General features: G+C 41.2%; 1 protein-coding gene across 1 annotated transcript; it reads right to left on the bottom strand.

The window, feature by feature from the left end:
• Positions 1-1931: 1931 nt before the first annotated feature.
• On the bottom strand, positions 1932-3643 carry LOC119044293 (olfactory receptor 9A4). Its single transcript, XM_037138562.2, has 2 exons — positions 3212-3643; positions 1932-3002 (listed from the first exon to the last, which is right to left on the bottom strand). Exons 1-2 carry the CDS (start codon positions 3641-3643, stop codon positions 2898-2900), a joined length of 537 nt encoding a protein of 178 aa, XP_036994457.2. The 3' UTR covers positions 1932-2897.
• Between the last annotated feature and the right edge of the window lie 11437 nt (positions 3644-15080).

The raw sequence follows: 15080 nt of genomic DNA, 5'->3' as shown, positions 1-15080 counted from the left end.
TTTGATCTATTTTGAGCTCATTTTTGTATATGGTATAAGATAAGAATCCAAATCCATTCTTCTGCTTGTGGATATCCAGTTTCTCCAGGTGCTGACTTTTTAAACTTTCAGGATTGAAAGCAATGTTCTCTCCGATTTTTTTCCTTCTTGAATCTAGTTATAAGCACGTATCCAGATGATAGAAGCAACAGACTATAACAATCTAAGAAAAGTGCAATGTATAAAGTTACCCTTTTTTAGACATTCATGATCTTATGCTTTTGGATAAAAGTTAGACATTGTGGTAGATGATATTATTGTTCACAAATTCACTGTCCCTCCCAGAAGGAGGAGAACCCTTTCTTACCCTGCTGACAGCAGGCTTGGCCTTGTCACTTGGTTTGGCCAATGAAATCTGACCACGGTTTACCCCACTCTGTCCCCCCGTCCCATTAGGGATGGGGCTCCCCCTGTTAACCTGGACTATACTAAAGACCATCAGGAGCAGAGGGACACTGACCATGATGGACCAATACTGAGAAAACAATACGCACTGGTTATTGTGAGCTACAGGGATTTCTGAGGTTATCATTATAACAAAACCTAGACTATCCTGATACAAGAGTGAATAACGAGTAGTTCAGATGAAGACAGACAATTAGCATTGCACAATGCGGCAATGTGGGCTATTCAGCACAGTGGTTAAGAAGATGAACTCTGAAGCCAGACTGCGTAGGTTTGGGTCCTACATACTAACAGTGTGACCTTGGGCAAGTCCCTTCCTGGCTTTGTGCCACATTGATATTCTTCTTCAGCTCCCAGCTTTTATGTTACGTTCTAAAAATATTTCCCAAAATGTTTTGATTTTTAGAGGAGGCTCCACTTACTAAATATCTTCCTGTCAGAGAAATATATGTATATATCAATACATAAGCAGGTATTTCTGTGTAACAGAAGTAATAAATACATTAGTTCATAAATAAAAGATAAGAGGTTAAATTACTACGTTTCTAAGACATGAAGAAAGGCAACTATTTTATTTGTGCAGGCAAGACACACACAGCCACACACCGGGAACAGCCAGGCTCCCTTCCCCATTCCGTGGGCCCAATCCCCCACTAGATTCTTGCCACGCTGTCGACATGCAAATATAAGCACACACAAGTATAAACGTGCAGCAGGTCCTCCTCATTTTGTGGCAAAGTTGCCATAGAAATTGAATTCTCATGTATATCATTACACTCACAATAAAACTGGTTTTATAACACATCATTTTGCCAATTTTAAGAGCCTATCAACAACGTTCAGTGAGGACTCACTGTACATCTGTTTCCACTCTCTCCTTACACAGAAGGCTGAATACTAACTTCAGTGAGCTTTGCTTTTCTCGTTTAACAATATAGCTTGGAGGTCATTTCTAGTCATTGAAAACAGAGCTTCTTTATTCTTTTTATAGCTACACAATATTCCATTGTTCAGATAAAACATGTTTCTTTAACCAACCACCTATGCATATTCCACTCAGCTATCAGTATTTTGTTATTACAGAAATGTGGTAGTGGGTAAAATTGTGCTTATGACATAGCAATGGAAATGTTAACTGGAAACAGGGTGGGTCAAGGTTGGGAAACACAGGAAACCAACATGGGGACAGCTCAGTGGAAAGCTGGGTCACAGCAGGGTAAACTCTGGGATGCTGAGGGGGCAGAGGAAAAGGAGAACTAAGCAATGCCCTGGAGAACCAGAGCCGCAGGCTCTGTCACCAAGAGGAGACAGGACAGGAAGCCACAGACCATGAATAGACTGGAGAATGTGAGAACTGCAGGGAGAGGCAGCAGAGCCTGCCCCTGCTTTTGCCCCCAGTGCACGCCCCCTCAGCCCAGAGAGCCCGCCCACCCTTGTCACTTCAGCCCCACAGCTGCTCCACTGCCCCCCTTCCACCCCGTGGCAGGCAGCATGGTCTGGATGCTACTGAGTGAGAGAACACTTCCTGCCTCTCTCTCCCTGAGGCAGTCCACAAGTTACAGGTGTGTTGGTGTTTAAAAACCAGCCACCCTGGTGCTGTAAAGGCGTCTGGAATTGTGAAATGACTTCCTTCTCTACACTCTGTGGAGAAGAAACGAGGCCCCAGGGCGTTCGGACAGGAAATCAAGAGAATACGTTTGAGCCAGACAAGGAGCAGGGAGATTTACATGCAGGACACAAAGAGCGGGACACGTCCTAGGAAAATGCTCAAAACCTGTAATTAAGTAGGCAGCTAGCCTTTTCTGTTCAGAAATCTAAATAGCACACATATTTTTTACACTTAGTTTTTAAGTTTTACTGTGAACTGTACCATAACTTGAAAAATCATATATTTATATGTGTACGAATACAGGACTGGGCAAATTAGGTTTTATACTTGTAAGTACCTGAAACACGGAGTTCATTCTTGTATTATTATTTACTAGTTTTGTATTATTTTCCATATGAACAACTGTAAACCTGCTTTTGATCCACCCTGTATATGTATGTGTGTGTGTATATATCTTTAAGATAATAAAATAAGTTTTTGAGCTACCAAACAACCACATGAAAACCATGGCGATGACTTGTTAGACTCATGTTGCACACAGACGATTTGATGATGACAAGATGCAGCTCAGAGATGAATAAGTACTTTTCAGATTATTCCTGGCTCCATGATGAGAGTTTTCCCACACAAAATGGCTTAGGGGAAGGCCAGATCCTGAGTAGCTCACAGCATCATTTCACTCCATCCCAAAGGGCCTCTTTGACTCTGTTGTTTCGGAGGGTGAAGATGAAAGGGTTCAGGAAAGGGGTTACCACAGAAATCAGCAGGGAAACTATCTTATTGTACTCAGCTGCTTGCGTTTGCTTGGGTGTCACATAGAGGAACAGGCAGCTGCCGTAGCCGATCACCACACAGGTGATGTGGGAGGCACACGTGGAGAAGGCTTTCCTGCGGCCGGAGGCTGAGGGGATCTTGAGGATGGTGGAGATGATGTAAGTGTAGGAGACAACTGTTGGTGCCAGAGAACCCAAAAGAACAAAAACAGCCATTAAAAAGGGAATGAACTCTACGAAAATAGTATTATTGGAAAAGAGTTTGAGCAGTTGCCCTCAGTCACATAAAAAATGGTCTAGCATGTTTGCTTTGCAGAATAAGCTGAGACGTGGCACAGACTGGCCAGATTTCACAAAGGAACCCAAACACCCACGACACACTTACCAGCCAGCTGCAGGTGTGGCTGTTCATAATGATGTTGTACCTCAAAGGGTTACAGACAGCCACGTAACGGTCCACAGCCATGACTCCCAGTAATGCAAACTCCGTTGTCCCCAAAGAAAGGTACAGGAAGAGCTGGGCAATGCATCCTGCCAGAGATATTGTCTGCCTCCCGGGGAGCAGCAAGCCCCAGAGCATGATGGGGACGATGACGGATGTGATCAGGATCTCCAAGGCAGAGAGGTGGCTGAGGAAGAAATACATGGGGGACTGCAGACGCTTATCCACACAGACCACCGCGATGATGACCGTGTTTCCCATGAATGTCACCGAGTAGAAAAAGAGGAAGGCAGCAAAGAGCATGTGATGCAGTCCTTGGGAGCCAGGGAAGCCAAGGAGACAAAATTCAGTGGCACTAGAGTAATTGCTCATCATTCAGTCTCAGCTCCTGTTCCCTATGAAATAAGTCTAAAGAGCATTCCAATCACTCAGAGCTTTCTTCCGAGAGACTTTTTGCTGCTGCTCTCCTGGCCTCATCTTCACGGCCTTCTCCTGCTCACAGACCAAGCACAAAACCCTTGCTCCCCCTCCCCTCTTCTCAAGTGATGCATTCCTGACTTCTGGGCTTGGGAACTTGGTTTGGAGTAAAAGAATCACCCCATCATCCCCAGAATCCCACAGCAACAACTCTGCCTCAGACTTTATGAATATAAAATACATTTTATTATGGTGCTATTAGGTTAAGATGTGTTCTTAACCTTGTAACCTGAAGGACCCTGCTAAAAGAGTATTTTATGAAGTATTTGCCATTAATTTTCTAAAGACGTTTCTCCTTGGTGATTATTCTTCTAAATGGTACCGCTGAAGGTAGAGTCTGAGAGTTAGAACCTCAGGGATGTTCACCTAAGTTTTGCAGTGACTTGTTAGGTACGTTAGACCAAGTAATTCAGCATCCAAAATCTCATTAGAATGGCAAGATAGGCTGTCTTGAAAATTGGCAGAAAAACCTGTCCTAGTGAGATGGATCCTTAGATATGCTGGTCCCCTTACATTTTCTCTTGATTTGACAGGGCCCGTAAGTATATGGAAGGCCATGTGAAAAATTCTAGGATGGTGTTGGCATGTGAAGAAGAATGTGCCCTGGATAGACCAGCTTGCTGAATGGGATTCTTGGACCAGGTTCATAGTGTCTCCCTAAAAATGCAAAGGTCAGCATTGACTTCTGTTCTTTATCTGACCAGTTGATGGGGAACATCGCAGGGAGATGACTCACATGAAACTGTTCACTACTCCTCTGCCGAAGTGGCCTAAACTGCCTTCAGGAATTTAGTACAGTGGGTCGTTCTGCTTCCCATACTCGTACTTCATCTGCCTCCTGGTTAATAAAAGAAGAGTGTAAAGTATCCACTGTGCTCCTGATATTGAGAATACATTTTATGTTGAATAAGGTCATTCTCTGACATAACAAGGATACCATTATCACATGAGAAAATTAACATCACTGCAGTAACATAAAATGTATAGTCTGTATTAAATTTTCTAAAATACCTTTATAGCTTTTTAAAAACCCAAAGATCTTATCAAGGTTCCTGAATTGCATTTGATTATTTTTTTGTTTTCATTGATCACATTTCCTTTGATCATTTTTATCTTTTTATTTTTTAAATGCCATTTTCTTTTTAAAATTTTCAATGACAGTTGACTTACAATATTACACTCGTTTCTAGTGTACAACATAGTGATTACACATTTATACGCCTTACAAAGTAGTCGCCCTGATAGGTCTCATATTCATTTGACACCATAAATAGTTATTACAACATTACTGACTGTATTCCTTATGCTGTATATTATATCCCTGTGACTATCTTTATAACTGGCAATTTGTACTTCTTTATCCCTTCCAACCTTTTCCCCCATTCCTCCAGTCCCCCTCTCATCTGGCAACCTATATTGTTCTTTGTATCTATGAGTTTTTTTGTTTTGTTTGCTCATGTATTTTGTTTTTTTTAAGATTCCTTATATAGGTGAAATATGTGGTATTTATCTTTCTGTCTCACTTATTTCACTTATCATAATATTATCTAGGTCAATTCATATTATCATAAAAGGCAAAATTTCATTCTCTTTATGGCTGATTATTTGTGGGACACTGTATGTGTTCCACATCTTCATCCATTTCCTCACTTGGTCCATTTGTTGTAGATGGACACACAGGTTGCTTCCATGTCTTGGATATTGTAAGTAATGCTGCAATGAACATGAGGTGTTTCAGATTTGTTCCAAAGGATTGTTATCTTCTTCAATTTTTTTCTTCAGTGTCTTATAAATTTCCAAGCAGAGGTCTTTTTCCTCTTTGGTAAAATTTATTCCTAGGTATTTTTTTGATGCAATTGAAAATGGGATTGATTTCTTAATATCTCTTTCTGATAGTTTATTATTGGTATATAAAATTCAACTGATTTCTAGACATTAATTTTGTATGCTGCTACTTTACCAAATTCATTTATCAGATCTAACAGTTTTTTGGTGGAATCTTTAGGGTTCTCTCTATACAATATCGTTTGCAAATGATGAGTTTTACTTTTTCCTTTCCAATGCGAATGCCTTTTTATTTTTGTGGTCTGATTGCTGTGATCAAGACTTCCAACACCAGGTTGAGTGAAAGTGGACATCCTTGTCTTGTTCTTCATCTTCCAGAAAAAAAGCTTTCAGCTTTTCACCATTGAATATGTTAACTATGGGTTTCCCACTTATGGCCTTTGTTATGTTGAGGTATGTTCCCTCTGCGTCCCCTTTGCTGAGAAGTTTTATCATAAATAGATGTTGGATACTGTCAAATACTTTTTCTGCACCTATTGATAGGATTTTTATCCTTAATTTGATTTAGGTGGTATATTGCATTAACCAATTTACAGATAGGGAAACAAACTTGCATTCCCCTAAAAAATTCCTCTTAATCATGTTGTATGGTCTTTTTAAAGTATTGCTGAACTCAGTTTGCTAATATTTTGTTGAGAATTTTTGCATTGGTGTTCATCAGGGATATTGGCCTATAATTTTTATTTTTTTAGGGTCTTTGGTTTTGGTATCAGGGTAATGTAAAGTTAGTTCAGCCATGGCTGGTGTAGCTCAGTGGATTGAGCATAGGCCTGTGAAGCAAAGGGTCGCTGGTTTGATTCCCAGTCAGGGCACATGCCTGGGTTGCAGGCCAAGTCCCCAGTAGGGGACACATGAGAGTCAACCACACATTAATGTTTCTCTCCCACTCTTTCTCCTTCCCTTCCCCTCTCTCTAAAAATAAATAAATAAATAAAATATTTTTTTAAAAAGTTAGTTCAGAAGGCTTCCCTTCTCTTTAAATTTTTGGAATAGCTTGAGAAAAATAGGTATTAATTCTTCTTTGAATGTTTGGTAAAATTCACCTGTGAAGCCATCTGGTCCAGGATTTGTGGCATGTTTGTTGAGGGGTTTTTGATTACTGATTCAATTTCATTAGTAATTATCATTCTGTTTCTGATTCAGTCATGGAAGATTGTATATTTCTAGGAATTTATCCATGTATTCCAGTCTGTCCAATTTGTTGTCACACAATTGTTGTAGTATTTTATTATAATCCTTTGTATTTCTGTAGTGTTGCTGGTCACTTCTCCTCTTTCATTTCTGAATTATTTATTTAGGCCCTTTATCTTTTTTCTTGATGAATCTGGCTAAAGGTTTATCAATTTTGTTTATCTTTTCAAAGAACCAGCTCTTGGTTTTATTAATCTCTTATATTGTTTTTTAGTCTCTATTTCATTTATTTTTGCTCTGATTTTTACTATTTTTCTCCCTTCTATTCACTTCATTCTTTGCTCTTCTTCTTTTCCAAGTTTCTTTAGGTGTAAGGTTAGATTGTTTATTTGAGATTTTTCTTGTGTTCTGAGGTAGGCCTGTATGGCTAAGAATTTCCCTCTTAGAACTGCTCTGGCTGTGTCCCATAGATTTGGGGTCATCGTGCTTTCATTTGTCTCAAGATATATTCTGATATCCTCTTTGATCTTATTAACCCATTCATTGTTTAATAGATTGTTCTTTAGCCTCTACATGTTTTTCAGTTTTCTTCTTGTAATTGATTTCCAATTTCATACCATCGTGATTGAAGAACATGATTAATTTCAATCTTCTTAAATTGTAGACTTGTTTTGTGGTCTAACATGTGGTCTAATGTGGAAAATATTCCAGATGCACTAGAAAAAATGTATATTCTGCTGCTCTTGGATGAAATAGTCTAAAAATATCTATTAAGTCCATCTGGCTTAATGTATCATAGAAGGCCACTGTTTCCTTATTGATTTTATGTCTGGAATATCTATTAATATCAATGGGGTATCAAAGTTTCCTATTAGGGTACTGCTGCTGATCTCTTCCTTTATGTCTTTCAATATTTGCTTTTATGAATTTAGGTGCTCCTGCATTAGGTGCATGGATGTTCACAAGCTATGTCCTCTTTATCATTACTAAATCCCCTTGTTCTCTTGTTACAGCCTTTGTTTTAAAGTCTATTTTGTCTGATATTAGTATTGTTACCCCAGCATTTTTGTTTCCATTTTCATGAAGTATATTTTTCCATCCCTTCACTATCAGTCTCTGTGTGTCTTTCAGTCTGAAGTGGGTCTCTCGTAGGCAGCATGTATATGGGTCTTGATTTTTATGCACTCAGCCACCATATGTCATTTGATTGGAGGATGTGGCTTATTTACATTTAAAATAATTGTTGATAGTGCATACTTATTGCCATTTAATTGTTTGCTGATTGTGTTTGTAATTCTGTTCCTTTCTTATTGTCCTGTATGTTGATGACTTTTTACAGCATTATTTTTGGATTTCTATCATTTTACTTTTAGTAGATTTCTGACAGATTTTTGGCCTGTGGTTACCATGTGATTTATAGAGCATCAAGGGGACCACAGTGGATGTGATCAGGGTTTCTAGGACAGAGAGGTAGCCAAGGAGAAAATGCACAGGGGGCTGCAGATGTTTATCAACCCAGTCATGATGATGAGGTTTCCCATTCCTGTCACTAAGTAGAAATAGAAGAAGGTACAAATAAGATATGGCAGAATGCTTGGGAGCCAAGGGAGCCTAAGAGATAAAATTCAGTGACACTGGGGTGATTTGCCAACATTTATTTCTGAGTGCTTGTTCCTTATTATATCTAGCGAGCAAGAGAGAGCTAACTCTGCTTCTGATGTCAAGTGGAGTAGAAACAATTCCAGGTACAGAAACAGTATCTTTCCCTCCTGTTCACGGGCTCTACAACATGACTAGGAAGGGCCTGTGTTCGAATGTCTCCCCCATGTGGTCAATGCTATCTTTTTAAGAATATACACAATACATGAAGAAAACAACCTGGCCAAGAAAGAGCCCAGTCACCAAAGTGCCATCTCATAAGCTCTGCCCAGCACACAGCACCTGCATCTCTCAATCCACAGGCCATCCGGTCTCTCCCTCTGGTCCAAACAGCCATTCAAGGCTGCCTCCTTCAGTATAATGTGCTCCTTTGTACCACTAACTCCCTTCCATCTGGAATGTCATAAACAACCTGGTCCACCAAGTACATTTTACCCATGAGTCCTCCAGTATTACATCCAACAGAAATGTTTTCTGGCCCCATCCTACCCAGAGCTCGTTATGAATTTCCTTTATATCTTCATGACCCAGAGACCATTTCCACAACAGTCATTTTAAGGCTTTTCCTTTACCTCTGGCATCATTGGTATTACTGAGGGGAGGGGTATGGGAAACTCACTTAAGAGCTCTGTAAGATTTCGCAGGCAAGGACCGAGTCTTTTACAGCCTACTGGTGAGTTCCCTGAGTGAATTACTGCTTTCTTCCTCCTTATTCTTGGTAGAAAAGGTCTACTTGGCTTTTCTCCCCAGTGAATGTGTCTTCTCATGGGAGAGGGACTACTCAGCATCTGAGCTCAGTCAGCCAGGTCTAATAGCAACAATCACCAGACTCAAAGGAGGACGGTCTCCAGAAGGGGCTGGGAGGAGGTTCCACCTGTCCCTCAACCTCCACCTGTCTGACATCAACCTCATGCTGGGAATGGCAGACAGGAGGCTAAAGATCCAAGTTCAACATCCCCTGTCTTTGCAAGAACTCCAAAAGCTAGATAAAGGAGGGAATCAAAGCAGCCAGATGTGATCTCTGGGTCCAGCCCAAGCCCCCCAAGTATGTGTTCATCTCAGAAAGTGACCAGAAAGTGAGGCAAGTCCTCCAGAGCCAAAGTTCCTTTACAGCCAAAGTTTTCCTCCAAAATTTTTTGAGCCCCTTAGGATTTCTGGGATCTGGTCCTCAGTTCCTTCGGGTCTTAGCTCAACTGCTCAAGATTAGGGGGCCTTTTCTCACCATCCTAAGAACACAAACCCCTCTTTACTCTGTCACATCACCAGGATCAATTTATCTTCTTAGTTTTCCTTGCCTAAAATTATGTTTACTTTTTATTTTCTGTCTCTCATTTTACAGTGTAAACTTCATGAAAGCAGAAACTCTGTCATGTTTACTTACTGCTTCTGATAGGTGATGAACAGTTTTAAGTGAATGAATGAATGAATCAATCCAGGGATGAACCTATGAACAAAGTTCATCTAGTCCTGACTATGGCTGATTTTGAGCCAAACTTTGCCTTCAGTCTTCACTGAAACACTGTCCTGTCAACCCGCAGTCCTCCCTCTGGAGATCCCTTATGAACTGGCAACTGGGTAACAAGGACCAAAGAGAGACTTGTTGGGAGACTATTTTATCTTCCATCATTTCTGTTTGACCAGGACCCGATGACAAGGAGAGAAGAGAGTCCTGACAAAACCAAGGAGCTGTGTCTTGTCTGACACCGAGTTAAGGAAGCACTGAGTCTACTCTCTTCTGTGCAGAGGGTATTTGGAGATGAGCCCACCTGTTGGGCTGCTCCCCAGGCCCGCTGTAGATGTCCTTGTTGAAGATAGCAGGCAGGCCTAGAACTTCCCATCCTGATTTCTCCTCCTCTGTCCTTTACAGAGGGCAACTCCTGAAAGACACTCACCTCCAGAGAAGGGGACTGGACTGGACTGGAAAGTTCTATGGCTCTCCTAGAATCAGACCAGGCCACTTCCTACCTGACTTGTGCTGAGCAGGCTCTGGGGGCCAGGGCAAACCTCCGCTGCCCTCACTCTCAGGGGAAGGGAAAACGGTCTTCACATAGGTACTCAGGGAAAAATCCAGAAATAACAGGGCTGCAGGAAGTCCAGCTGTCTCTGACCTTTTCCCTTCTTCTTTCCCTCCCCAAGGTGTCCCCAAGGAAAGGCACACACTAAGGAACCCTAGGGATGCAGCCAAGGGAAAGCCAGAGAAACATTCAGCCCTTCTCTCCTGAGGCTAATCAGATGGTTGAACTCTTCAGAGGTTTTTTTAATGGGGAAAACTTGAAATCTCCCTTATCAGGAGCTTCTTAGCACCCACGCTGCCTTTCTCCCAGACCACAAGTCCTAGTTACCACAAAACAGTCCCAACCAGTCTCCTGTTCTCTCTTGTGCATCTACCTCATTCTATTTAGCACTACAGATACCCCCAAGCAGAAGATACACAAACTATTCTAAGATATACATCAAAAAGACAGACACCGGGGATGGGCAAGGGACACAGTGAAAGGGTGGAGGAGGCAGGAGTTCCACAGAGACAGAAGACAAGCGGAGGCTGTCAGAACTCTGCCAAGCAACCAAGCAGACACTGATTCAAGAAAAAGGCAACTAAGAAATGTTACATTCCCAGAACCACTGGTTTTAGTAGTCATTATTTTCCTGTTGAATGTTTTTGGAACCTTGTTGAAATTAACTGACCATATACAGTTCAACACCAAGAAGAGATCCAGTTAAAAAATGGGCAGAGGATTTGAATATACATTTCTCCTACAAGGACATACAGATGGCCAATAGACATATGAAAAAATGCTCAGTGTCACTAATCATCAGAGAGATGCAAATTAAAACCACAACAAGGTATCACCACAAACTTGTCAAAATGGCCATCATCAATAAATCAACAAACAAGTGCTGGTGAGGGCATAGAGAAAAGGGAACCCTAGTGCACTGTTGGTAAGAATTCAGAATGGTACAGCCACTGTGGAAACCAGTATAGAGTCTCCTCAAAAAATTAAAAATATAACTGACTTTTGACCCAGCCATTTCACTTCTAGGAATATACGCTAAGAATCCCAAAACACTAACTCAAAAGAATATATGCACCCATACATTCAATGCAACATTATTTACAATAGCCAAGTCTGGAAACAGCCCAAGTGCCCATCAGTAAATGGGTGGATACACAATGGAATACTACACAGCAATAAAAAAAGAAGAAGAAGGAACTCTGACCTTTTGCAACTGCAAGGACGGACCTGGATAGTATTACGCTAAGTGAAATGAGCCAGTCAGTGAAAGACAAATATTATTTGATCTACTTTTATGTGGAACCTTATAAACAAAATAAATTCATGAAAATATAAACAGAAGCATGGATAGATGGGACAGACTGACAGCTGTCAGAGAGGAGAGGGTACTGGAAAAAAGAAGGTGAAGGGATTAGCCAAAGAACATACATGCATAACCCATGGACATGAACAATGGTGTGGGGATGGCCTGAGGGGGTGAGCAGGGACTGGGTGCAGGTGGGCAAAATCAGGACAACTGTAATAGTATCAACAATGAAAGATAAAGAATGTGAGCCCTGGCTGGTATAGCTCAGTGGTTTGAGCGCAGGCCTGCAAACCAGAGTATCACAGTTCGATTCCCAGTCAGGGCACATACTTGGGTTCCCAGGCCAGTTCCCAGCAGGGGATGCATGAGCAACCATACATTGATATTTCTCTCCCTCTCTCCTTCCCTTCCCCTCTAAAGATAAATAAATAAAATCTTTAAAAAAAATAACAAAGAATGAACAAATAAATCATCGATTGCCCATGAGTTTCTTTCTCTGAACTCTCAATTCTGTTCTATTGATCTATATGTCTATCCATATGTTTGTACTAGTATTTTGATTATTGAAGATTTGCAGTTAAGTTCTGAAATCGGGAAGCATTTGAGTTACAGATGTAGATAAGGAAGTCTTTGAAATGTATGATAGGCAATATCTAATATTGGAGAATATGAGGGGGAACATATTGCTTCATAACTTAAGGTCACACAGCAATTGAATAGCAAAACAGATTTAATGATGAGGGTCTCCAGACTCCTGGACTAGTGTTCGTTGTTAATACAAAATACTGTTTTGTAGAGCATTTTCTGTAAATAATAAATTGTCCCAGAAGATCCCTTAGAACCTACAAACTTTGAAATTATTAGACTCAAAGATATCCTATACAAATGGTTTCATTTTGGTGTATAATAGATATTGAGTGAATTTTTCCCATATATCTTATCCTAGAGTAAGCTCCAAACAGATATGAGGGCTAAATGTAAAACCTGAAAATGGAAAAAAAACTGGTAAATTTCCTTTAAATTTGAGAGTACAAAAAGATTTTCTCACTGCGATACAAAATCTAGAAGCATAAAAGAAATGACAGATTTGACTACAGAAAAAGGTTTTAAAGTTTGACTTTTGCCTGTCAAAATAACTTTAAGCAAAGTCAAACACAAATGATAAAATTGGAGAAAATATTGGTAAAGTACTAGGGGGGCCTCCCCAAAATGGAATTATCTTCTGGACGGTGGGCCCCTTGCAGTACAGGCTTCCCTGACTAGGTGAGTGTTCTAGGAACCCGTCTGTGTCAGTGCACCAGCTGGTATTGTTGTGAGAGGCTGCATTTGGCTTCAGTGAATTTTTTTGAAAACTCTTTCAACACATTTGCCCATTTCCTGATGGGTGATTTACGAGCTCACCTGCCCACACTGCACTGAGTGGTCAGCAGTTTTTGAACAAAAACAGCATGTGACCCAGATGCCCCGTGCCAGATCCTCCCTATTTATCCATCTCACCTGGACCGACTTTGTTTGTTTCCCCAGATGATAAAATTTCTCAAAGGGAAACATCTTACCGATGCGGGAGAGGTGAAACAAAAAATGGCAGAAGCACTAAAAGGCATCAAAATCAATAATTTAAAAACTGTGTTGAGCAGTGGAAAAACACCTCCATAGGTGTATTGTGTCAAACGGAGAGTACTCTGAAGGTGACTGAAGTTTAAGCATGTAAGAATAAATACACATTTTATAAATAAATTCTAGTTCGGAAGGGGGATGCCCCCTCATATATCACAAATAAAAAGCTAATATTAATATCTATAAAATCCTCTTAAAATCAAGAAAATAGACCAAAAAGCTGATAAAAATAAGCAGTAGAAATAAACAAACATTCCTTACAAATATAATGTTCAGCTTCACTCATTTTAAGAGAAATTCACATTAAAATTACATGAGATACCATTTCTCATCTCTAACTTTGGCAAAATGATTTGTCGGGGAGACGGAGGCAGACAGAACAGAGAAAACTGCTTTCTCTGACAGCCTACTCCTTTGAGGGCAGGTTCAAGGCTGCTCACAGAGGGAAGGGAAGGGTGGGGGTGTCTATCCATCCATCCCTCGGCCTTCAGAGGCTGCCTAAGGTTCATTCTGCTCTATGCTAATAGGAAACTGACACTTTTGGATTATGTCTTGTGATGACACATCTCAAGAACACCCATAAAAGGGGAAGAGACTGATGGAGATAAACAGGTGCATATAAATAAATATATTGCAGCCTATCACTGATAAAAATTGGCTGAAATGCAAGGCTTGGATAGGTGGGATCAATGCACCTCAGGCAGAAATAAAACCTGCTGGCTTCCCCCCTCCTCCTCCATGGCTCGGAGCCCACCTTTTTGCAGCTCTGCCCCTGCAACACCCACACAATGGGGCGCTAGGGCATCATCTCTCAGAGGAGCCAGAGAAGGGAGGGAAAAGGGGATGAGCTTGGTTTCTGCCTGGGACTCATCAAACAGACAGAGCTGTCTACCTCCCTTTAGGAGTAGAGGATGGGGTAGAGTAAGAGGTCAGGAGTGTTTAGCGACAACCCCTCCTACAAACCAGTGAGATGAGCAAATGTCAAATACCGTAAGAATAACCTATTGCTTCTATCATACAGCTGTAACAAGCCCACCTCCCCCGAGGTCATTTTTTTTTTTTTTGCTGTGTCCATTAATATTGTCTTTGCCTGCCACTGAGTGTTAGGAATTGTGGGTCTCAATGCCAGAGTTTAGTGAAAAGTAAAGGAACTAGTTACTCAAAAGTTATACCAGTTAAAGTAATGGCAGAATCTCGCTGTTAAAGCCTAAAGTCCCTTTAGGGGACTTTAAAACACCCACAAACACACACACACAATCCAGCCTCCCCTTGCCAAACCAGGCCAGTCAGGGGTATCCTATCTCAGGAAAAGAAAGCAGAAGTCTGAATTTGGCTAGGCTCACGTTGTTAATCCAAAACCGCGTCTTCGTGGTGAGCCAGGGAGTTCTTCTGCACTCTTTCAAACAGCTAAGAGAGGGCTCTGCACGCTGTTGCATCTTGCTTTCCTGCTTCCTAAGCCACATGGTTAAAGGAGCCCCCTCTCTGCTCCTAAAACCGTGTGGTTAAGTCTCCACATGGTTGCCTTACCAGGGTTTAAATCCCAGGCAAGGCTCTTCCTCATAACCCCATTTCCGACTCCTCCCACAATCGGCTACACCTGCCAGCACTCCCGTATTTTTTTCTGCCTTTTTTGGCCGCCATACTTATTCGGGCAGGTGTGGCCCTGCGGTGGCTTGGGGCAAACCAGCTCCAAGCTGTCTCACAGGCGCTGTAACCTAGGAGCTGCTCCTGAGCCACATCAGGGGTTAAAGTCATAAATACC

The sequence above is a fragment of the Artibeus jamaicensis genome, unplaced genomic scaffold (assembly GCF_021234435.1).
Source record: "Artibeus jamaicensis isolate MK-2021 breed Jamaican fruit bat unplaced genomic scaffold, CSHL_Jam_final scaffold_2172, whole genome shotgun sequence".
Taxonomy (NCBI): Eukaryota; Metazoa; Chordata; class Mammalia; order Chiroptera; family Phyllostomidae; genus Artibeus; species Artibeus jamaicensis.
This window is presented reverse-complemented; position numbering and strand designations above follow the sequence as displayed.